Below are 26,034 nucleotides of genomic sequence, written 5' to 3' on the forward strand. Positions count from 1 at the left end.
TTCTGCAGTTCCCTTTGGCAGCAGAGAAGAGAATAAATAGGAAAAAGCAAAACCAGGTGTGGTAGACTAGCAGCTGGCTGAGGAGGATCCCAGGCAAGAGGTTACAGCACCTGACGTGAGTGCAGGAGAGCGTGGAAGGGATAAATAGTCTTAGTTGATACTTAGCAAATAAAGCTGATGGGACTTGGCTGTTTAAGTCACACACCAGTGTAGCAATGTGTATTGTAGTACCTTTATGTTTTTCTAGGGTCTTTCTAGTAGGGCAAGTAGATAATAGTATCAGGTAAATCCTCAGAGGAAAAAAGCCAGGTAGGGAGACCTGTGGAGGCAGGGAAGATTGGGCTTTGAAGCTGGAAAGGCCTTTCCAACAGGGTAGATAGAAGCTCTGGACAAATGAGTGTGAAGGCTCTAGAGGAGCCTTCAGGGAGAGGAAAGGCAGTGCCAAGAAGAGCCTCAAAACAGGGGTTCCCTGGACATGTTGAAGAATTACAGAGAAAGCCTTCATTCCCAGTGTAAGGAAGGAGAGAAAAGAAGGCCCATGTCCAGCTAAGAGCAAGATGTGGTAGAACATGTGAGCAGCAGTAAGGAGTCTGAGAAGTCATCTAAATAAGATGCAGATCCAGAACCAGAGGGTTCTGAACAGGAAGATAGAAATGGAATGCTGCTGAGTGGAGTAGAAGCCACGAGACAGCGAGGGAAGCACTGCCGGTGGTAAGGTGATGTCATCTGAGATGCCCTGGCCGGTGGTGAGGTGATGTCATCTGAGATGCCCGGCCGCGCTGTGGGATCAGAAGAGATTGATTAGGTTCTGGACAATGTAAGTTGGTTGTAGAGCGGGGAGAAAGAACAGTAACAGCTGAGGGATTTCTTTTCTTTTTTCATTCTCTTTTTAATCTAGGAAGAATCCTATGTGCTGGATTCAGAGACACCCAGGTCCTGGTGGCCAGTAGATAGCCTCACTGGTTAAGTGGTAGGGTGGAGCTGAGGGGGAGTCAGGAAACCAGTGAGAACAGACAGCTCCCGGCAAATGCTTGATAGTGGGTGAGGATGAGCACAAAGCAAGGAATGGCTTTCTTTACTGCTTTTAAAATTCCTTTTCTTTGGGAGTTTCTTGAACATGTTTAACTGCTAAGGAAGGATCTAGTAGATAGGGGAACAATCAAGACAGGAAAGAAAATGCAGTTAGTAGGCAAATTTTCTGAAGGGAACATGGAAGTAGTCGGCTCCTAAGTGTGAAGAAAGGAAGAGGGAGGGTGCCTGTGAGGTCCCATCAGTGTGTTCCAGGGACAGCTGGAGGAGTTAAGCCACAAAGCTGGGGAGTGGTGGGTTTCTGCTTCTAGCCTAGTTTTATTGAGATATAAGTCACATATCTGCATGTCTGCCACATCCAGATCCTACGGTGGGTGCTTCTGCGGGGCATGAAGAGTAGATGGGATCAGATCATAAGGAAGTCCTGGGCTGTTGGGAAGACAGGTGAGTTCAGTCACTTGCAATGTGGGTACTGAGTGCTGTCATTCCCGTGTGTGGCATTCAGTTGCTAACATCTGCCATTACCTAAAGTGCCATTAGGAAGATTGACTAAGGCGAGGCTCCTGGAGGATTTCTGGAAGGGGGAGAGGGGTTTTGGGAGTGGCAGTTTTTAAAGATTTTATTATATAAGCCAGGCTGGCTTTGTGAACCTCCTGCCTCAGCCTCCCAAGTCCTGCAGTGGTAGGTATGGTCAGCATGTCCACCTAGAGATGATCCAGATTATAGATCTCCCTGTGTGAGTATGTGGTGTGGTGTGTCCTCTGATGTGTCCTCAGGGACAATTCAGCCAGACTAGCCTTGCTGTTGGGATGTGTGTCTCAAGTGAGAATGCAAGAGTAAATGTGAAAGTGAATGTTGACTGGAATTCCAGACCAGTGACATCAAAGTGGACATTATGCAGTGGGTTATGTTTTGCTTCCACAAATCCCCATCCACCGTCAGCTCTGAGTTTGGCACGTTCCATTGAGGAAGCGGGAATCCAGTGATCCTGCCACTTTGCTCTGTCTGAATCACCAGAAAACTTGGCTTGTATAGCCCCACTGGGTCTAGATCCTTCCATACCTTCTTCATCTGCTAGGAAAATGAAAACCTCTACCTGGCAAAGCAGAACCACAGAGTTCTTGAAGCCAGTAGGGCTGAGGCCTTCTTTGACCTGAGCACCTGCCTCCTCAAATAGCCAAGACCCTGGTGTGTGTGTAGGAGGGGTCAGTTTAAACTTCCAGCTGCTGGCCCCCAGTACCTTCTTGTTCCTAACAGTACCCCTTTTCTTCTTACCCCCCCAAGACACTTCCATGAAGCCCATCTCCAAGGGTCACATCCCTCTGAGAACTTTGATTTCTGTCTACTTGCCTTTCTGACATTTAGAACCATGTATCCAATGTCTGTACTCTACATCTGCAGGCCTCTTTCACTTGACAGAGTACTTTCCTTGTTTATATTCATTTCCCCAAGAGCAGGCAGGAAGGTGACACGGTCCCATTTTGTAAACGAGAGAATTGTAGCTAGAGAGGTCATGGACTGCTCTAACATACCCAGCAGTTGTAGATGTCTACTTCCATTTAGTGTGCACTGTGAAGCTTTATTTTTCCTTAGGAAGAAAACCCTTAAAGGTGTAATTTAGTGCTAGAGAGTGAGGAGCAGTCTAATAAACAACAAAAAAGAAATCTGCCTTTGTTATCAATCATCTATCAATCATATATCTACCTATCAATGATCTATCATCTATCTACCTATTATCTATCCTCTACCAATTGTCTATCATCAATCACTCAAGCAATCAACCTATTATCTATCATCTACCAATCATCTATATGTCTATCGATTATCTATTAATCATCTGTCTATCTATCATCTATCAATCAATCTATTATCTCCCTATCAATCATCTATCTACCAGTCATCTATTTATATATTTATCAATTATCTACCATCTATTGATTTATCAATCAGTCTATTATCTATCATCTATCTACCAACCATCTATTTATACATTTATCTATCAATGATCATTTATCATTTATCAACCATCTATGTATAATTTATCTGTTGATTATCTGTCAATAATCTATTAATCTGTCATCTAGCTATCCATCTGCATATCATCTGGCTACCAATCATCTATATATTATACAAGTATCCATCCATCATCTATCATTTATCAATTGTCTGTCATCTATCAGTTATCTATATATTATCCATCCATCTGTCCGTCCATCTGTCCATCCGTCCATCCGTCTGTCCGTCCGTCCATATGTCTGTGCTGCCTACTCCCATGGTTAGTTCTTGGGAGGTACACTGGGACTTTCCCTGCCATTCCCCAGTAATACCTTGTAAGGAATGCCATGTCCTTTGACACTGAACTGACAACCTTGATGTAAGTTACAGGCTCTCTGAGTTGGAAGGTAATCATCTGGCTTACCAGGCATTTATTTGGTGGCTCAAAGCCTGCCTACATCTCATCAGAATCCTCGAGGGCCGTGGAGTGAGTTAGAGGAACAATATTTGGTATTGTTTGTGACCTGTGTGGTCTTAAAGTATAACTTCTGTGCTCTACCAAATCAATTAAGTAAAATAAATAGTGGCTGTACACACACAAAGCCCAATTCTTGAGTCGTCTGGATTTTTGAAATGTATTTAAAACATTCCCCTTAGAGTTTGTTAGCTGTTAAGAAAATTGCGGTATCTGTATAATGCTATCATTTAATGAAATGTAATTTTTAAAATGTGACTAAATGGCAGTAAGTTTTGCGTATTTCTCTTTATTTATGCTAGGCACCAGATTTTTTTTCCTTCAAAAATGTCAATCATTTTACCTGTATTTGGTTTGTATGGCATGCACAGGGGTTTGCATAAATGTTTTTTGGTTCTTTTGTGCTTGTTTTTAGCCAGAGGTCCAATGAAGGGAGAGTTTGAGACTGTAGTTTTTAGGGAAAGCTAATGGAGGCCTGTAATGACCTCAGGTGCTTCAGAAGGAAGCAGTAACTAGGACTGATTGTTTTTCCTCTGCCTTTGAGTGAGACTGTATGCCTACACTGATGCCATATCAAGTGCCTGTGGTCAGAGATTACTTAACAGTGTGCACTTATACAGCTGTGCCTTGAACAAGTGTCCCTAGAATAAAATCTGAAAGTATAGGGACATAAACCCTGCAGTCGGCGCACGTGACTCCAACTTCTCTCATAAACTCCCATCATACTATATATTTTGCAGACATGAAGAGTGCTTGTGGAAAGCTTCTAAATTCATTAGTTTGATGTATTGTGGTTTGCAGAACACCTAAGGAGCCTGCATTAATTAGCAAATGGAGCATCCATTATAAGCTACTGGGGGAGCCTTAGTGTTTCAGCTTTACAATTCACAATGCAAGGTTAAATGCCCCTCCTTTTGCCTATCAAGGCTCACACAGTGTCTCTAGTTACTATTTAACACCGAGCTTTTTCTATAGCCCAACGTAGTTCTAAGGAAAAGCTTGTCTAGAGACTTGTGGAATGTTGTGTTGCACATATCTCTTCTGTCTGTGCAGCTTCTCTACCCTAAGTAGTTTAACTGGTTTCCTGCAGAGAGTCAAGAAAAGGTATCTCAGAAGTGCAAAGGACAGTTTCCCACAGCAGTTTTTTAATATTCTAAGCCCAAATGAAGGAGTGAAAATTGACCTAAGAGTCAGCAGTTCATACATTTACAGAGGGCTTATTTCAGGGGAGTGTGTGTGTGTGTGTGTTTCTGTGTGTCTATGTGTCTCTGTGTGTCAGTGTGCATGTGTTTTAAGCCCTGTGAGGCAGTAACAGATATCATTTCCCTAGTTTAAACATGAAGAGGACAGTAACTCTGGGTGCCAGGTAGTCGTTTTCCTGTTGTCACCTCGTCAGGACCTCAACTGCTGTGATCTGAAGGTCATTGGCCAGTGTTCACTTTGTTTTTCTCAGGTACCTTCCTCTTGAGTCTGGAGAATGTATATTTTTAGAGCCTGCTTACCTGCTGTGAGTGGCAGCTGGCAGGAGGGAGAAGGTAGTAACATTGGAGCCAGGTGGCTGATGGGGCTCTGGGAAGTCTCTAGAAGCAGAGCATAGGCAACCCGTCATGTGGGGCAAGGGACAGGCAGCCAATGTACCATTCCTCTGGGGTTTTGCCTGCCCACGAAGCTCTTCCCCATAGTACCTTGCTTCTGCTTTCTCCTACAGACCGTTGCTCCTGGGACTGGAGACCATGTTTGTCACAGTAAATCCTAGAGCAAACTGTTTACCCATTTCGTGAACAAGACAGTGGAAGTTAGATCTAGTGCTCTAATGAGGTCATTTGTAGTGACATAGTGGACACCTGCTCCCAGAGAGATTTGATTCTCTAGTTTAGAGTAAAGCATGGGCATTTCCCAGGCTTTGCTATCTGAAAATCTCTCTTGACTCTGCAGTACCACTGCATGGATTTAGCCAAATTTATTTAAATATCCTATGATGGGTATTTAAGTTACTTTTGGGTTTTTACTGTGGTTGAAGAAATTAAGTCCTTGGAGAAAGGGAACTGTTAGTGCCTTGAAGAGATACAAGTCTGGCTTAAATTGTTGGCCTGGGTTATTGATTCTTCAGTATGTCAACAGTCATTGCAACTAGAAAAGTACATGTTTTAAAGGTACTATCATAGTGATGATTGTTTTATTTTCACCGGAGGAAAACTAATTTTGCAAAGGTCACTAAAGACATGACTTTCACAATTTTGTCATAAACATTCTGACCACAGACTTTTATTTAATGATTTATGTAACCGTGCCTGGCAGTGCTTTTGATATAATGGGTTGATTCATAAGTGTGTAAATTTGAAACATCTAAACTCAAGTATAAATAACCACCTTATAAGTCATTACCTCATTGACTAGATTCTGTGGGAGCACTCCTCATGTCTTATATAAAATAGTTTGCACAGTATTTGTGCAGAACCTAGTTATATCTTATTATATATTGTAAATTATCCCTAGGTTATAGCAGTTCTCATTTTACTGTGTTGTTTAGAAAACAAGGAATAAGTCTATACATGTTTGATGCAGATATAACCATCATAGGCCTGACTACATTGTATATGCCAGTAACAACTTACCTTTGTTTTTCTGAATATTTTCGAACTGAGTTTGGTCAGATCTGTAGATGTGGAACCCACGGATACAGGGTCCTGCTTTACTGCCTTCTTTCTCCTGTGGGAGGAATAAAGGCGTTGGAAGGCCATGTGATGCTGCCAGACTCCTATGCTCTCTCCACCCGCTGCCAAAGGTCCAGGTGCAACAGTCAAATGAGAAGACCAAGTTGTGGGTGGCGTCCCCATCTTCTCTTTCCTTGGTTGCTCAGTGCACCCCACCCCCAACTCAAACCTCAAGGATGGTTGTGGTAGGACATGCCTGTAATCCCAGAAATGCAGGAGGCTGAGGCAGGTGAATTCAAAGTTCTAGGTCAGCTAGTGCTGTAGAGTGAGACTCTTTGTCAAAAACAAAAGCAAAACAAAACACATCAGAATCCTTTTCAACATGGTGTCCACCAAGGCTTCTGTCTTTGTGATAACCTCATGACTTCCCCAGGTGGACATTATCTTTTGATTTTCAACATGTTCTAGATAACTTACTCCTTAATGGAATTTGATTCCGTTTGGGTAGCTCAGTTCCAGGACCACTAAGTGAATTCCATTCTGCTTTTAGGAGAGGCCCACCAGATAAAAATGGAATTGAGAAGTCACATAACTTAAAAAAAAAAGATGAAGAAGAAGAAAGAAAATCTTTGTTATGCATGTGAAAGTGTTTCTTCTCAGTCTCTGGTGGATGAACTGAGTGAACACATGGGGATCTGACTTGAATAAACTCAGGATGAAGTCACACAGAATTAATTGCCTGTCTCTGCATTCTTTCCAAAGTGATGGCTCTTTAGTATTCACACTTGTGATAACTTATGTTTCTTGAGTACAAGAACCCCAGGACAACCAATTAAGGAAGAGGAGAAGGCAGTGGTTCTGTTATATAACCTTTGTGCTACTGTAATGGATGTGGCATTTAAAATGTCTGCCTTTTTTCTTCCTATAGTGCCTGAAACAGTATATGCAGCTGGCCATCCGAGAGGGATGTGGGTCTCCTATCACTTGCCCTGACATGGTGTGTCTAAACCACGGGACCCTACAGGAAGCTGAGGTATGGATGCCTGCCATGACCTTCCCTTCTTCCCTGCTGATGTTATTTATTAGGATCTTGACTCTTTTAAGTATTACCTACTAGGGAGTCTAGCAACAAAATACAGAGGTTAACTTTTTAAAGGAGTGCTTTATTGCCACACAGAGATGGATTCTTTATACAAACTGTTAACACTGTCATTTATCTCGGACCTGTTTATACATGCTGCCGTCTTGCATGTTGAAGAAGCTCTAAAATAGGCAAAGATACTAGAAATCAAAGTGATCAGAAGTGAGGTTTGGAGGATGATTAATGAGTGGCCTTATAAGCCTGAAAACTTTAAAAATAAATAGATGATTGATTAGCTAGCTGTGGAGGATCTAAATCATTGTGACTCTGTATAGTTTATATATGCCACAGTGTACCCTTCTGCAGAGGTCGCCCGAGTTGAACCATTTCCAAAGAGCAGAGAGAGGCCTCAGTTGAGCTGCCTCAGGCATTAGACAGGTCTTTCCTTTTTTTTTTTTTTTTTTTTTTTTTAACAAGTTTTCCAGTTCCTCCAAGTTGTTATAGATCTCATTTATTTTTGTTTAGTCAATCCCTCATCATTGACTTACCCTGAAATTTACCATTCAGTCTTCAGTCCCCATTCACCTGAAGTCAAAAGACAATGAACTCTTGTCTGTATTTGTAACCCTCCAGGAGAAGTCCCAAGAAACAGATGAAATAAGTTGCCCGTTCAGTAAACACAGGACACTGCTTAGCACCAGACATTCCAATTGTTTTCTTGGCCCGTGTACCATCTAATCCTCCTGACAAGCCTTGTGAAGTTGGGTGTTATTTTCAGATATGGAAACTCAGGTCCAGAGGGTGTAAGTTACTTACCCCAAAGCACCTATCTAGAACGAAGAGCTAGAATTCTAACCCAGTTCCTGGGACCACCACAATGATGAAGTATTAAGAGAACTAAGTAGGCATACAGAACATGTAATTAAAGACTTGAAAAGGAGAGCTCAGCAGTGTGTGTATAGATATGAATGTGGGTATATGTGGCTATATATGTGCACGTACATGTATGTATGTCTTTATGAATATACATGTTTTAACATATCCTTTGCTTTGTAAGAAAAGTAGGCAGAATGTGGTATAGAGGATTCCTAACCCAACACAGAGTCTATCCTATGTGTCGTTTATGGAACGTTGGCTGAGTGGTACGAGTGAGTATTTTGCTTTTCTTTTAAAAGAAGTGCTTTTTAAATGAAGCATAAAAGGAATACATAATGGTGTAGAATTGATTCATAAGAAAATGAAATCTAATTAAAGATTTTTATTCATTAATTTATTTTTTATTTTATGTATATGAACATGTTACCTGCATGTGTGTAAGCGCACCACATGTGCACACTGCCCAAGGAAGCAAGAAGTGGGCATTGAATCCCTTGGAACTGGAGTTACTGATGGTTGTGAGGCTTCATGTGGGTGCTGGGAACTGAACCTGGGTCCTCTGCGAGAGCACCACTGAGTCATCTCTCCAGCCCCATGAAATCTAATTTTTGATAAAAGGATGCTATTGAGGTGCGTCCTGTCATGAGGCCCACTGTTTACTTTTGTATAGAATAATGGTAGGAGGAAACTAAAGTGGGGGGAACTGACTTCCCAGAACATTATTGTCTGTTACGTAAGAGTTGTTCTTAAAAGGAGGTCCAAGTATTTGGCATTATTCCTATGCATAATCCTTTCGAGATTTCCTTTCTGACTTGTTTGTGTGATGTCTGACTGGTCCAAATATTAAGAGAGAGAGTATTCTGGACCTGGGACTGAGTGGAGGATAAGGCAGGGATTCTGACCCAGCAGAGAGGCCTTAAACAGATAAAAGTCAGGTAACTGTAGAAGTGAAATGCAAGAGATGGGGCAGACAGCAAGAGCTGGGTCTGGATGAAATTCCTGTATCAAAATCTGTTGAACATAAATGAGTAGTTTGAAGTTTCTAAACAAGCTTCTGAAATCAGTCTGGATCTGGGCTTTCCAGTTTGGTGTTTGCTAGCCACGTGTGGCTATTTAGTTAAAATGATATAAAATAAACTTAGTTTGTCAGCTGTACTATTTACTAACTGCTTTAAAGTGTTCAACAGCCACTTGTGGTTAATGGTTATGAGATCGACAGCTCCAGGTAGAGCATCTCTATCACTGCAGAATGCTTGGCTGCATGGTTACCCTGGACTTCTCACTGCATGGCAGCCATTACCCATTGACATCTTAGACGGTGAATGCTGGAGCTGATGTGTTCAGACACGTGGTGAACACAGCTATAGTTTCTTACAATTTTCTAGAACAGACCTTAAGTCTTCTCCGCATCCTTTCCCCACTCTACACATTCTCACTCCTTTCTAGATTCCACTTCTGTTTTGTTTTTTTAAAAGAAACTTTAAGGTTTTATTACAGCCAAACGAACCCATAATGCCCTCCCCAAATTATAAAAATATATTTAAAAAAATAGAACGAAGACCATTTCATACTAAACTAATTTGAGTTTCCCCAAGTCTTTTTCTCTTTAGATGAGTAAGTGATAAGACGCTCTAGAGCGTTCATAAGCTGTTTCTGTTCTCCCTGGTCAGACTGAGAGCTTGGCTAGAGATGGGCATTCGTGTACAGTAGTCGAGTTCTTAGCCAGCTGGCTGCAACTTATCTTTTAGAGTAGTAAAGTTGTGCGATGGCAGTGGAGGTTGTTTTCATTCCAAGTTTTAAACCAAAGAAAAGATAATATCTGTTTATATGTGACTCTTCTGAAAGTAAATACCCCACACATATGAAAATACCACACACGTGAAAATACCACACACAGATGAACTGGGATTGTACCACCTTCCTTTCTAACATCAAGATTTTATCACGTAGAGTTGTTATGATACAGTATGGCTCACAGCCTGTGCAGTTTTGACTGTATCACAGTGGGACTCATTCAGATGATACTTAACTAGATGCCATCCCCATGACTATTTCTTCCTTCCACTAAAAATGTTTAATTATACATGTAACACATCAGTGTATCTGTTAGAAATAATTCTGGCTAGAGCTAGTTAAGCTCTTTGTGTGCGTGTTTTCCTGTGTGGGTCGAGCTCATGCGCTTGGCTGTGCTCTCTGCCTGTCTTCCCAAATCCGCCACATTGGCTCAGCCGGGGCTCTGCCTCTTCACATTTATCTGTCAGGAGCAGCCTTGTTAGTAAAGCATTTAGTGCCCAGTTCAAGCCCTGTTTGCTTATACAGGAAACAGTGGAACATGCTTGCTTCCCTTTCAGTGTCACAGAGGCTGGTAGAAGACAGTGACTCATGGCTTAGAGGTGACCCCTGTGGGATCCAGGGAAAAGTCAAGCTTTCCCCCATTGCATCATCTGGTACTTTCAACTATTGCTCTGCAGGGCTTTTCCGATGTATTGGATCCAAGAACCTTGTCCAGCATGGCTTCATGAACACAGGATACAGATTATGATTCTGTTAGCATTACTCTAAGCAAAGTTCTGTTCTCAAAGGCAACATCTAATCTAAGCAGTTCCCCACAGTGTTAGAGAAATAGCATACTCCAACCTGCTGTAGAGCTAAATTGTTTGGGCTGCGTGACTTTAGAGTGACAAGTACATAAATAAGACTTTTGAACAGTTCCTGCTATGGCATGGCCAGAGAAGTTGAACTTCTTTCAACCGCCAGCTGGCAGGGGAGGGTGGAGCAGAGCCTTTCGCCCACCCAGCCTCTTTCCAAGTCCTGGGGCCCTGAAACAACCAGCCTGCCTTTTACTTCCAGCACCACAGCATATACCACAGGGCAGGTTCAGCTGCTCTTGCCAAGAGTGAGGGTTCAGAATTTCTGTAGGAGGAGATTCAGAGTGCAGAACCTGAGGCTTAGGGGAGGAGGAGGAGAGTGCTATGGGATCTGAGGTTACGTGTGCAAAATAAATACAGTTTCCCCTAGGGTGGTGTGTTCATTTAGGTTGCTTCGGGAGAGGCAGCCGGAGCTTAGGATCCATACATTCTCCTCAGGTCTGTCTTTAGCACTGCCTGCCCCAGCCATCTCTTCTCTAACACCCTTCCTTCCCATTATCACGGTGGGAAGCTGGGGCAAAAGAACAATGAAGATGCCCAGGCAGGTGAGACTGTTCCCACAACTGTGATGTAAGGGTAGGAAAGGGAAGGGATTGGCTGCATTTCTAATAACCATCCACTGTGCGGATGTATGAGCTGGAGGAAAGCTCATCTTTGGAGATGGAAGGGGACGAAGGAATCCGACAAGCCAGAATTAATAAGATATTTTCTTAAGTTCTCAGCTGTATTTTATTTTTAGATCATACTTTAAGCTTCATGTTGAGAGATGTAGTCAAAGCCCTTGTAAGTGGAGAGTAAAATCGCTATGATTTTTCTAAAACTAAAGTAAAATTCTGCATAAGAAAAACAAGCAGTCATTTAGTTGCGATGTCTCAGCTGCACACCCGAGCATGTCCCTCTTACTGGTCTCTGAGTGGCCCGAGGAAAGGCAAGGGGTGATATGGGAAGGAAATGTTGGTTCGAGGACACACTGATGGGGCTGCTCAATGCCATCCCTTCAGAGGACTAAGAAGATCACTGGCTCCAGAGGTCCAGTGCTCACCCACTGTTCATCTATTTCCCCGTGGGCCCTGCTTCCTACAGAGACACCCTCTGGCACATTCTAATCAGGGTTTGGTATCTAGTGTCTACTCGAGAACACTTGAGCAGCTCTGTTTTACTCAGATGAATGGGCAGACATACCTCTTTCTTCTCTGTTAAAAGGAGCAGTCTTTATTTTTCTTGTTTAAGACAGATCACATTGCTAGTTTCTATATTAATGGTGATTAGACTTCAATTCATAAGGCAAGTGTTATTTTCTCTTGCCTCCATCTTGCAAGTCATAGCACCCTAGAAATTGCCCAAACCTTGCCTGACAGGTCATAACGAGCACTCATGGCCCAGTGCGCTCATCCGTTGCAGTCTACTCTTCAACCTATTTCTTCTTTTTAAAAATATTTTATTTATTACTTTTATTTTATGTGTATGAGTGTATTGCCTGCATGTATGTGAGTACACCCGTGTTGTGTGCAATGCCGTGGAGGTCAGAAGAGGGCTTCAGATTCCCCTGGAACTGGAGTTAAGGACGGTTCGTAGCCGCCATGTGGGTGCTGGGAATCGAACCTAGGTCCTCTGCAAGAGCAGTCAGTGCTCTTAACCACTGAGCCATCTCTCTAGCCCCTCAACCCGTTTCTTTACTTTTCAAAAGTCGCTCATTTGAAGGACCAGCCCTAAATAAAATCTTGACTTCTTTTCCCTTCTGACTTTACAAACTGAAGCTTGTTCTTAGCTTTTGTTTCAAACACCTCATTTTTGTAACTGACAGTATCTTCACTCAGAAGCAATATACGAGGCTGGGGAGATGGCTCAGCAGTTAAGAGCACTGGCTGCTCTTGCAGAGGACCCCAGTTTGATTCCCAGCCCTACATAGTGGCTAACAACAGTCTGTAATTTCAGCTCCAGGGGATCTAAAACTCTCTTCTGTCCTCTATGGGCATTGCATGACACAGGTGCATTGATACACATTCAGGTACTATTTTTATTTTGTGTATATGAGTGTATTGCCTGCATGTATGTGAGCTTACCCATGTTGTGCAATGTCGCAGAGGTCAGAAGAGGCCTTCGGATTCCCCTGGAACTGGAGTTAAGGACGGTTCGTAGCCACCATGTGGGTGCTGGGAATCGAACCTGGGTCCTCTGCAAGAGCAGTCAGTGCTCTTAACCGCTGAGCCATCTCTCCAGCCCCAGTAAAATATTTTTTAAAAGCAATATGCGCTATGTTAAGGACATTTCTTTTGGTTCACCTGTCACCTTCATCATAAACATTTCTGTGCTGAGCAGGCTCTACTCTCCCCACTTTTTAACTTTTTTTGATAAGGTGAGTGTTGATGTGGGTAGTGATACATGGCTAACAGTAACAATGAAGGATGTACCCCACTTTTTGTTTCTTCTCAATTGGGGGTGTTCGATAGACAGGTACCTGCAACGTCCAACTGTTCTGGCTCCCCACATGCAGGTACTCAAATTCCTGATTATGGCCACTGTGGGTGGTGTGCACAAACACTCAGTAGACCAGCAGCTGGGCACTTTTAAGTGTGCCCAGGTTTACTATTGTTCTTATTCTTTGTGAATTAATTTTTTAAATTTTTGGAAAGCACTGCTAGACTGATAAGGGAAAAAAGTATTTTTAATGTTTGGGTAGGAGATGGAAATTTCTGCTTAACAGGTAAATTAGTACAAATTTCAAAGGAGATATGAGAAAAATAACTAAATTAAACAAAAGACTTTTTGGTTGTTGGTCTGAGTAATAAATGGTCTCTTGATGCCTCGGAAGATACTTTGACAACTTTCCTAAACACAGATCTGATTAGTACTAGATTAAATGACTGAATAAAATTAATATAAGTAGCTTGTGCACTAACCAAAATTTAAAATGAATAAGCAAATAAGTGGAAAAGGGAGCAGCTCTTCCCTGCAGTAGAACTGTTATTTATTATTTATTTTAATTTAAATTTATTTTATTTATCTTTATTATGTGTGTGTGTACGCACACACATGTATGTAGAAGTCAGAGAACAACTTTTTGGAGTCAGTTTAATACACACACACACACACACACACACACACACACACACACACACACAAACACACAATAGCACAACCTTACCTGGAACTCACTGTGTAGACTCACCTGCCTCTACCTCTTAAGTGCTGGGATTAAAGGCTTGCATCACTATACATAGCATATTTTTTTCTTTTATTTTCTTTCCTTTTTTTCTTTGCATGGTGGTGCACGCCTTTAATCCCAGCACTCGGGAGGCAGATGCAGGCGGATCTCCGTGAGTTCAAGGCCAGCCTGGTCTACGTAGTGAGTTCCAGGACAGCTGGGGCTACAGGGAGACCCTGTCTCAAAAAGACCAAAAAAAAAAAAAGTGTATATGCGTAGCTGTGGAAGTGTATGCTGTATGTGAGTGGGTACCTGTGGAGGCCAGAAGAGGATGCCAGATCCCCTGGAGCTGGAGTTACAAGTGGTTGTAAGACACCCAACCTGGGTGCTGGGAACTGATCTTGAGTCCTCTGCTAGAGAAGAAAGCACTCTTAACTGCTGAGCCATCTCTCTAGCCCCTTTCCTTTCTTTTTTCTTATTTTCTATTTTTTCTGATCCTTCTGTCTTATCATCCCAAGTGCTGAAGTCTCAGGTGTCTGCCACCAGGTCGGCAAAATACACTTATTAAGGAGGCTGTACGCTATTGTAATACATGTATGCGTTTTGTAATATTTCTATCAGGGTTGTTGTAGCTCCTCAAATGTTTCTCACTTCTTGGTGTGAAAACATTGAAAATTCTTTCTTCTAGCTTTTAAAAATATTTTATTATTTTTATGTGTATGTGTGTATTGCCTGCACGTAGGTAAGTGCAATGCCCGTGGAAGACAGAAGAGGCTGTCGGATTCCCTGGAACTGGAGTAACGGACAGTTGTTAGCTGCCATGTTGGTGCTGGGATTCGAACCCAGGTCTTCTGCAGGAACAGCCAGTGTTCTTAACTGCTGAGCCGTCTCTCTGGCCCCCTCTTCTAGCTTTTTAAAATGTACTTGACGTTATTGTTATTTGTAGTCAGTGAGCGTGTTGTTCCTGTCATGCAGCAGAACTCACATGAAGAAATGAAAACAAGTGAAAGAAATATAAAATTGTAATTAAACGACTACCACACTAGTATTTTAACATGTCAGTAAAAGCCAAAATTAGTGGCAGACGCCTGAGGAGAAGCATGGTTTTCATAGTCTTCAAACATCCCTGTGGGAGTTGTCATTTTCCGTTACCCTTAGCATCCATTTTGAATACCAGCTGGGCTTGCTCATACCGGAACCCAACTTGTTCTCCCTCAATGGAGTGTCTACTTTTACACCCTCTCTCAGTTCCTCAATGTGGTCAGTCCAGAAAATCTGCTCTACACAGCTTCCTTCTGGGGCCTACCTCTCCATGAGACAGCTAGATACAGATGACTTGAGTGATCTTACTGACCTTTCATCCTCATGAATGCCAGCTATTTCACAGTAACCACCTCTCAGTCACAGCATGACCACCTGGAGCTTCTGTCTGCATGCTTTAAGCCCCATTAAACCTCCTCCCATGAAGCCTGTTTGGAGAAGGTGCTCACCCACGGGGCTCTTCTCTCTCCCTGCATGCACTCCCTGAGGGCCACATGTGTGTCTTCCATGAGGTCTATGTACCTACTGCCCAGGAACTTTAAGTAATAAAATCTTCATCTCCATCTTAGGTGTTTCCTAATTATTGGAGGGAAGCTCTCTATCATTGTTTAAATTTGTACTTTTTTTTTTTTTTTGAGAATTTCATGCATGAGTGCTGTATTTATGTCATTTCCATCCTGCCCTCTCCTCACTCCAGTTCCTCCTGTGTTTTCCCTATTCATTCTCAAATTCATGACCTCTTCAATTATGTGTGGTGTGTGTGTGTGTGCCTGTGTTTAACCTACTTAGTCCATTTAATGTTGCTCATATGTATGTGTGTTTAAGGCCAACCCCTTGAGATTGGATAACCTATCGGAGGGCTTGTACTTGGTGAAAACTGATTCTCCCTTTCTCAGTAGTGATTGATTGCCCGTAGCTTTATCTAGAGATAGGGCCTTGTGAAATTTGCCCTATCTCCACTGGCTTGTCAACTGGTATGGTAATTATTCAGGTCTTGCTTAGGCTACCATCTTGTTAAGCTGTCATGGGTACAACATCTCTGTCATGTCTAGATGACACCATCTCTCAACAGGTATCCTGGTCCTCTAGCTCTTAAGTCTTTCTGACCCCTCTTCCATGATGTTCCCTGAGTTTATTGTAGGGGTTGTGTTGTAGATGTACTGATTGGGGCTGCGTACCCCACACTCACTTTGTGCTCCACATTTTGACAAGTTGTAGGTCTGCTACAAAAAGAGGCTTCTTTGATGAGGAGCAAGAACTACATTTATATGGGAATTTTATGTATTCTTTATCTCAAATAACCTAAATTAAGGGGCTCGAGAGATAGCTCAATGTTAAGAGTGATTCCTGTTCTTCCAGAGGACCTCTGAGTTTGGTTCCCAGCCCCAACATCAGGCAGCTCACACCTGTCTGTAACTCCAGCTCCAGGGGATCTGATACCCTCTTTTGCCTCTGTGGGCACCTGCACACATATCCCATGTGCCTACATAGACAAACACACATACACATAAAAAATAAGCTCCTGAATTAAAACAATCCCTGCCACATTCGTGCATATAAAGGACAGAAAAAACTGGCATAGATCACCTTAATCAAATTAATGAGTTAACATCACCAGTAGTGAGACATGATGTCCCCATGTACCTCCTGGTGCCCCCAAAGTCACATCTGATATTCTTGCCAGAAGTGCTCATCTCCAATCTAATCTTGAGAAAGCATCAGGCCAGTCCACCTTAAAGAACACTGTGCAGATCACTGGCCTGGACTCCTCAAACATGTAAAGGTCATGAGAGGAAAAAAGAAACTGAAAACTCTCCCAGAAGGCTCAGGAGACACTGTGCTAGATGCAAGGAGGTAGAAGAGGGTACCAGTGGCAGAATGTGTGAGATTTGAGTAAGTCCTGGTGATTACTTAGTTGGTATTATACCAATGTAAATCTTATTCTTCTAACAGTTAATGATGGTTTTATGTAAGGTGTTCTCTTTAGGGGAAGTTGGGAGAGTGGCATTTAGGAACACTCTATAAATCTAAAATGATTTCAGAATAAAAATTTTAGAAAACATTCCCGTGTACTTTTGGATGATTTGGAATTTCTGTGTTGGAATAAAGAGGATGAGGGTTCTTACTCTCTGGGATTGTCGTTCTGACATTTTAGAGCATTTGTGAATATCCTCAAACAGCTGGTTGTTTCACCTGGAGCCTTCCAAAAATCATCCCAACAGAATTATTTTGCTTTTTATGATTTTAGAAATGGAGGCCTTGGGCAATTGTGACTTAGCTCTGAATGATAGTGGAACCGGGAATGTAATACCTTGGATCGTCTTGTTTTGTTTGTCTTTTTAGACAAGGTCTCCCTATAGCCCCAGCTGGCCTGGAACTCACTATATTGATCAGACTGGCCTCAAACTCACAACGATCCACCTGCCTCTGCCTCCCAAGTGCTGGAATTAAAGCCTGCCCCACCATACCTGGCTCCTACCATAAGGCTGGCTCCCTTGGATCTTTTTTTTTTTTTCAAAAAACAACCAAACAAAAACAAACAAAAATGTTCAGTTTTTCTCTCATCTAGAAATTGAAGTGTGATAGAAATACTTTATAAAGTTAATTTTAACTTGCAAAATCCAAAAGGTGTCAAAATCAAGTAGATTCTTTTTGAATCTTGTGCGTGCTGTCTTGTGTGTGATTCAGTTCCTTGAGCACATCTGTGTCTCCTGTGTAGCCCAGTGCTCACCAAGCCCATGGTAGGCTGGGTGTCAAGGAGCAGACTGAGAAACCGCAACCTACAGGGCAGGACTGGAGGAACGATGAGTGTATACCAGACAATACCTCTGTTCCAGAAAGATCCAAGAGTGAGCATTAAGAGTTTTCTGTGGCTGCAAACTTCAGTGGAAAAATCAACTTACCCTATTAAGGTCTAATTCTGCATAAACCTTTGACTTACAAAATAATAAAGGGGAAATTCAAATGAGATTAAGACAGAAAGAGTTAGAGATGTACACCCTCCCTGCTGGCAGTAAAATGCACTCTGATGAAATTTGTCTTTATAATTTAAAATAAACAGTCTTCCCTACTGAGAGTGGCTTTTACTGCGTCACTTCCTGCCGTTTTTCTCACCACTATTTTATCTGCGTCTGAAACATCTTATCTCCCATGTCTCCCATGTATTTTGTGACTTAGCTATTAGATGAATCATTCTTCATTAGAAAATCAGAATTCTTAGGAGTTGCCTTTGATGGATTTAAAAAAGATCTGCATCAGTCCACAAACTATTTTAGATGAGGGTGAGTAGGTTCAGGGTTGTTGCATACAATCACTGACCTCAGGTAGCTTTGGGGAAAAGGAGGCTAAGAATAGGCTCTTGGAGTGTCATTATGATCTCTTGGGCCCAGATGATACTAACCCAATATTAACTTAGCCCAAAAGTTGAAGTAGCATTAGGTTATTTGTCCTCTATGCACAGAGGTCAATGACAAGGTCAAGAAATAAGCTCTCATGCCTTAACTCTGTTTGCCTTTGTCTTTCAAGGGAGTTATTTTGGGTGACATTGTAACAAATATAAAAAGCTGACTTTTCATATCACCGAAGTCCAGTCATACTTTCATAAAACTATAGCAAAATACATATAACATGAAATTGATCCTAATATTTTTTACAAGGATTGGTAAAGGTGCTTTTTTATAAGGTACCAGATGAAAATACATTTTACTTCCAATTTGTTGAAAAAAAATTAGAGAAAAATGTTTTTCTAATTGGATAGTCTGTAACATATTTTATATTTTCAAATATTTAATTTATTATTATTTTTTATGTGTATGAATGTATTGTCTGCATGTATGTAAGTGCACCCATGTTGTGTAATGCCTATGGAGGTCAGAAAAGGGTGTTGGACCCCTGGAACTGGAGTTATAGACAGTTGTTAGCCACCATGTGGGTGCTGGGAATCAAACCTGGGTCCTCTGCAAGAGCAGCCAGTACTCTTAACTGCTGAGTCATCTCTCCAGCCCCCCTTTTTTCCAAATATTTTATTTATTATTTTATAACATGCTTTATTTTTAATGAGGAAGATGGAACTTGCTTGTTCTGTGATCCTTAGTACATTTTAGCTACCTTTGTCTGACTTGTTTGTGAAATAAAAAACATGAGACTACTTTTAAGGTGCATAATTAGACTTTGTATGTACTTTTAAATGTACTTTTATTTTGTTAGATGCAGTTTTAGTTGAGTCATCTTCTTACTGCAGTTTTCTGAAAGCTGACTTTGTTTTATAAATTTTAACATGTTTTATTTCGATGTATTATACATATAATTTTCAGTTGGAATTGTCAAGGCTGAGACTGTGTTCCCATATTAATATCTAGAACGCCAATAGCTAACCCTTTTATTATTCTGACTTACAAATGTGTTAAGTGTCAGTCATGAACTTATACATTGATGTCAGTGGAACTGACATTTTTAGAATGTCAGTTTGTAAGAGCAGTTAGCTTTTCTTCCAGCTGACTTTGAAATACAATTTTTAAATGTTTAATGTGAAATGTCACAGGGCTAGAATGAAACGTTTATCAGCAAGCTCTTGGTTCATTCTGCTGTCAAAGTGAAAATGGTAGTCTAGACACAAGAAATGTCTTAGGCCATTTCTTTTCTACCATGATCCAATATGCCAATGTGACATATTGTTTAGAAGATTTCTTGGGAATGAGCAAAGTTTTAATTATGGAGGTACTGTCTACTTGACCTTAGTTTTTAAAGACCCAAAACTAGAGCTATAGCCTTTTAAAAATGTCTTTAATGGATATAGAGAGGAAAGGGTCCTTTTTGGCATATGTACATAAATAATGTGAGAGGTCCAAATATTAAAATATTAAAATGTGGTTAGTAGCGGCTGACCGAAGACTGGAAGGCAGCCTATAAATTTTGGAAGTGATACCTTGAGCAGTCGTTCCTAGCCATGGTAGGAGGCATGGGGATGGTCTGAGAACTGCTGCATGAACAAGTAGAGAAAAACATTCTTTCAGATAACTGGGAGAGAAGATATACTAAGCACAGCCAGAAAGAGGAATCAGAAAGAAGGCTGGTGACATGGGGCCCTCCGCTAACTGAAAACTTATCCATCCAATGTCTCTGATTTCAGATTGCCTGTTTGGTGCCTGTGGATCAGTTTCAACTTTATCAGCGGCTAAAGTTTGAACGAGGTATGCATTCTTCTATTTATCCTGGTGGTGAATGTGGCTTTACCTGTGTCATCTTTACAGCAACCCTCGTGGAAGGTTGAAGTAGCTGTGAGTTGCCAACAAAGCCGCAAGGGGCCTCCAGAAAGCACAAGACAGTATTTGTGACATCTAATTTCAATTCTCCCAGCGACAGCCAATGGCAGGCAGGGGGAAGCAACCAAAGATCACTTTAAAACATTAACCAACCCAGACACTGTTCTTGGTCCTTAGGACAAAATACCCACTGTTTGTTCTTTTAATACCACTTTTGTAATCACAGTGATAGCTAAGAATTTGGGTCTGCATTGCTATGACAGAATTTACAGGGCATTCGAGTTATTTCCCTTTTTGACTATGGCCTTGGAGCGGTTTTCACAGCCCTTCTGCTTGCCCTGCCCATCTGTCTGTGGGACTACATCTGTGCCCCTTTTGGCTTCTGAAAAGTCTTTTTAAGAAGTCCATTCCTTCTTGCTGGGCCTGCAACAGTCTTGAAATGACTAGTGTTTAGCATTTGTGAAGTCAGAGAACAGGGCTTCCCTCAGTACTCATGGGTCTGTATGGCCTCACTGAGTGTACTGAAAGCATCAGGGATCAAGAGTGAGAGTCAAGTTTCTGATTGCAAGTTCTTTTTATTTCTATTTTTATGTATATGAGTGCTTTGCTTGCATGTATATGTGTACTATATGTGTGCAGTGCCCACGGAGGCCAGAAGAGGGCATTGGATCCCCTGGAACTGGAGTTGTTCCAGGATAGTTGTTAGTTACCAGGATGGTTGTTAGTTACCATGTGACCCTGGGTCCTCTGTAGGAGCGATGAATGCTCTTAACTACTAGACCATCTTTCCAGCCCCTGATTGCAACTTCTTAATCTGGAACAGTAGTCTAGAGATGAGTGGCAGGATGGAAATGAACACCTGTCTATCATCTACCATGTGTGCTGAGTTCATTTACCCTTGTCTCATTGGTGTTTGGAAACTGCCCTGATAGGTGACAGGAAAATAAGAAAACCATGTGGGGCATGATGAAGGCACTGAAGGAAACTTGCAGAGAGTTCACAGAATGGCAGTCACTCTGTTCCACTAAAATCAGACTTGGTTGTATTGCCTAAGAACTCTGAACTATTTTGTTATTTTTTTAATTAATTAATTAATTTTTGAGATACCGTCTTCCTGTGGCCCCAGCTGGTCTGGAACTTGTTATGTAGACCAGGCTGGCTTTCATCTTTTAGAGATCCCCCTGCCTTTACCTCCCGAGTGCTGGGATTAAAGGTATGTACCACTATACGTGGCTTTCTTATTGTTTTTAATGAGACAATAGCAGATTTGCCTCTCATGGGTGGATCACCTAGCTAAACTCATAGGGCTGATATTAAGCTGATTTTACAAAATATGTCTTTATTAGATTTTTTTGCATTTCAAATGATAGGTACGTTTTACTCTAAAGATACAGATTAGCTATCAGGGTATAGTGTGGAATGTTGTTGAATATAAAATCAGAACCAGAAGAATCAGATGAATTATACATCCATTGGATGAAGACATAGTCTGACACATTTGTCTAATGTGGTAACTCAAGCTACCTTGAGAAATTAATGATGGAATAGTTTATATCTGCACTCTGTAATCCACCCCACAGGCTGGTATGTTAAGTATTATAACCCCAGGCATTTATATACTGGACATGGTAGTGAAAGACGACATAAGCCTCAGATAGCTTCCTTACCATTCTCTCATTTTGTCCCGACATCCTCTATTAGAAAAATCAGTTTTAGAACTAGGCATGGTGGCACATACCTGTAATTCCAACACTTGGGACATAGAAGTCAGAAGATCAGGAGTTCAGGGTCATTCCCAGCTTCATAGTAAGTTATCCAGCCTAGACTACATGAGACCTTGTCTCTAAGAAACAAAAACAAACACATAAAATTTGATTATAATTGAAACATGAAGAGTCCAAGTATTTGCCCTGTGGTGACTGTGGCTGGATAAGTGCCATGATTTGAGGGCCCCTGCCTGGAGAATGTCTAACCTATCATCAATTTCTCGAGACCTACTTTAGCATTCTCTGTCTCCTACCAACGTCTTCCTAACTACCCCACTACGCAGCTGTCAGCAGAGGCTTACTCCTCACTGTTTCCAATTTTAGACGAGGACTAATGGCACCAGAAGTTAAACTTTATGAGGCTTGGTTCTCACTGATGAGTATAAAGTTTTGATTGACTTTAAGCATAAAGTGACTGAGAGTCTGGGTGCAACAAGGATGGTATTCACATCCATAAACACTTCCTGTGACTGTTTACTGTGTCCCGTTGTTCAAAATATCAGTAAAAAAAGTAAAATCCCAATAGGGGCTGGAGAGATGGCTCGGCGGTTAACAACACTGAATGTTCTTGCAGAAGACCTGGGTTTGAGTCCCAGCACCCACATGGCAGCTAACAACTGTCCTTAACTCCAGTCCCAGGGGATCTGACAGCCTCTTCTGACCTCCGCGGGCATTGCACAACACGGGTGCACTCACCTACATGCAGGCAATATACACATACACATAAAATAAAAATAATAAATAAAATATTTTTTAAAATCCCAATAGCCTTTACATTAATGCACAGAGTGTTCTCTTGGTCCCTCTTTTCCAGATGATATCATCATGACAGTCCTTAGGAAACATCTTCATGGTAAAGTACGTTTGATGATTCACACTGATAGGAGTAGAACACCTTTAGCTAGCTAACCATACCCATCTTTGCATCCAAGTGGGAATGACCTTGTGAGTGAGGCGTACATGGGAAAATCAGTGGAGGCTCATGGTCTCCCCCAGCTGGTGTGTTGCTTTGTGGGCCTTTTTGAGCCTCCTGTAGTATTCAGCTTTACTTGGGATTGGCTTATGACATATAATATTCAGTAGTGTATATGAACATATTGGGCAGGGGCTGAAGCTGTGTCACCTTTTTAGATGGTGTTGTGTGTCTCTACTGTTGTCTGTGGTAAGTTGACCGGATAGTCTTATTTACACACAGGTGTTGTTCTTCTCCACCTCCAAGTTCTGGGTAATTGCCACACTGTAGATCTCCTGCATGGACAATTGATCTTAATATTCCTATCTCATAAATGAAGAAATGAACGGATTTGTCTAAGATTACAGGTTATGTTTATCTTCACCTCTATAAAAATCTATAAAAATCTTAAATCCTGTCATTTTCTTACATTTATGTGTGTGTGTGTGTGCACACATGCAGTGGCACATGTTAGCGATCAGAGGACAACTTGTGGAAATTGGTTCTCTCCTTCCACCATGTGGGTTCCAGGGATAGAACTCGGGTCATCCAGGTTGGTGGCAAGCTTTTACCTGCTGAGCCATCTCATCGACCCTAAATTCTGTAATTTTTATTATGTTAAAATAGTCAAAATATGCCCCAATAACTATTCTTTTTTAAAAAATATTTTATTTATTATTTTTATTTTATGTGTATGAGCGTACTGCCTGCATGTATGTGGGTACACCCATGTCATGCAATGCCCGCAGAGGTCAGAGAAGGGTGTCGGATCCCCTGGAACTGGAGTTATGGATGGTTTTTGACTGCCATGTGGGTGCTGAGACTCAAACCCAGGTCCTCTGCAAGAGCAGTCAGTGCTGACAACCACTGAGCCATCTCTCCAGCCCCCACCCATAACTATTCTTAAATGCACAGTTCATTAGCATGAATTGCATTCATATGGGTGTGCCATCGTCACCACGGTCTCTACATCTAGCCAACAGGCTGAGAAGCAATCAACTTCTAAAACTTGTTCCTCACCCTTCACAGAAACTCTAGCCATCAAGTAATAACTCTCCTCCCTCTGGCCCTTCAGCCCTGGTAAACTTTGATTCTTTCTGTATCAAGCACAATAGCCTTGACAAGCCAGGAATTTGCTTATTCTAGATATTTCCTGTAAGTGTAATAATACAGTATTTGTTCATTGATTGATGTTTGTGTTTATTTCACTTGGTATTTTTTCCAAGGTTCATCCATGTTTAGCTTATATACTTATACTATGAGCATGTATGTACAAGTGTCTATCCAAATTTCTTCTTTGAATTCTTTTGGTCATTACCTAGGAACGTAGTTGCTGGATTATATGATAATCGTACTTTTAGTTTTTGAGGTCCTAACAAACTATAAAATCCTACAGTTTGAATACAAGTTTGGTTAGGCATTGTACTGCTGGGAAGCATTGCACTTTGTTAAATTTGGTGACTGTTTCGTTCAACTCTTCATTGTGTAAGAAAGAAAATTGATATGCAGAGAAAGTTTAATCTTAGGTGATTCAGAAAGTTATGTTATAATGATGTAATTGTTCATTATCCATTATAAAGGACTATTGGAAAATAATAACTACAAGTAGAGTAAGTTGAAGTCATACATTGTATATGATAGAATTGACTTGCTGACAGGAACTCTATCCAAATTGGATACCTAGTTTTTACATAGCAGTCTTTCTGTCAGCCTCAAAATCAAGACCTTTACTAGTTGGGTGACTTTGAGATCTATGTCATCAAAGTATTTTACAGGGAAGTGTTTGTAAGAAGATCTGGGCTGTTGTTAATGGGCTAAATGACTCCCAGGTTGAATGCAAATCTCATTAACTGAGCTGAGGGAATTGCTAGGGCGTATTCTTGCTCATGAAAAATGTAGAGTCAGAAAGAAGGGAGACCTGTGTCTTAGTTACCAAAGTTATTCTTAGTTTTTTGCAATTCCTGTTGCACACCAAGGTCTTTTTTCAGACCGTTGTTCTCTCTTACATGAATGTTTTGTGTTATGTCTTCGATGAACTTGTCTTTTATGTCCTTGTCTTTATTTAAGTCTGTGGTGGAAAAGTACTTTGAATAAGGTCAGATAAAAGTGACTGGGTTCACAGAAGGCAGAGGAACACATTTGACATTGGTTGGTTGTTCTGTCCACTTTTCATCCATCTGCTTTTCCATTGGCTGCTCCCGTGATTGTGACTTTGCTTTTTGATGTCAGTCCTCCCATAGTAACAGAGAAAAGAGAATGCAAAGTGGTAATTAATGCCTTATCTCTTGTGTTTATATAATGTGCTTCTTCAAAGTGGTTTTTTGTTTTTATTGTTTTTTTGGTCATTTTGAGACAGAATCTCCTTATAGCCCCAGCTAGCCTGGAACTCATTAGGTAGACCAGGCTGGCCTCAATTTCGCGAAGATCCCTGAGTGCTGGGATTAGAGGTGTGCTCCACTGTGCCAGGCTTTAAATAGTTTTTAATTGGGTTAAAAGTATTCATCTCTAGTTCATAAATATTGTCTCCATTTTGAGGGAAGCTGTTTTGCTTTATATAACTGCAAGTTGCTTTCAGTTCCTTGGTAAGTTAGTGTCTTTTCTTGGACATGGGTATGATCATTCAGTAATCAGAAACTCTTACTCATCTGTTAAGCACTGTGTTGCTCTTTCTCATAGAAAATGAGGCAAAACAGGGATTTGTATTTCTGTTGTTCTCTATTAGTCCCACATTCTCCCTGGAGCATTACATATTTATGTGATGTGCACCTATCCTATGCCAGGGAATGTTCCAGACCTCAACCTATGGATCTGCCTTTTTCAATAGTCCTAGTCTGCCATTTTCCTCACAAGCTTTCATTTGGAGTCTTCATGCTTCCAGCATTGTTCTTTGAGTTTCACTCTTCTCTCTTGTTTCTCCTCATGAAATGCTTCCACCCAACCCATCTTGTGCATCTGATCATTAACGTATTATCTTATCTGGGCTCTCTATGTGTTGTTTGGTTTCCTTTAGTGCTCCTCCTCCTCCTCCTCCTCCCCCCTCCTCCTCTTCTTTCTCTTCTTCTCCTTCTACCTCTTCCCCCTCCTCTTCTTCAACCTTTTTTTCTTCTTTCT

General features: G+C 41.3%; 1 protein-coding gene across 3 annotated transcripts in view; it reads left to right on the plus strand.

Moving 5' to 3' along the window:
• The window catches only part of Rnf144b (ring finger protein 144B), a 146,936-nt gene that overhangs the window by 92,142 nt on the left and 28,760 nt on the right, over positions 1–26,034 (plus strand). For all 3 annotated transcript variants that reach the window (XM_029570388.1, XM_008847075.3, XM_008847076.3), the window contains exons 3-4: positions 7,082–7,186; positions 20,073–20,133. In XM_029570388.1, the coding sequence (XP_029426248.1) occupies positions 7,082–7,186; positions 20,073–20,133 (166 nt within the window). The remainder of the gene's footprint in view (positions 1–7,081; positions 7,187–20,072; positions 20,134–26,034) is intronic.

Source organism: Nannospalax galili, unplaced genomic scaffold (assembly GCF_000622305.1).
Source record: "Nannospalax galili isolate Female #2095 unplaced genomic scaffold, S.galili_v1.0 scaffold923, whole genome shotgun sequence".
Classification (NCBI taxonomy): domain Eukaryota; kingdom Metazoa; phylum Chordata; class Mammalia; order Rodentia; family Spalacidae; genus Nannospalax; species Nannospalax galili.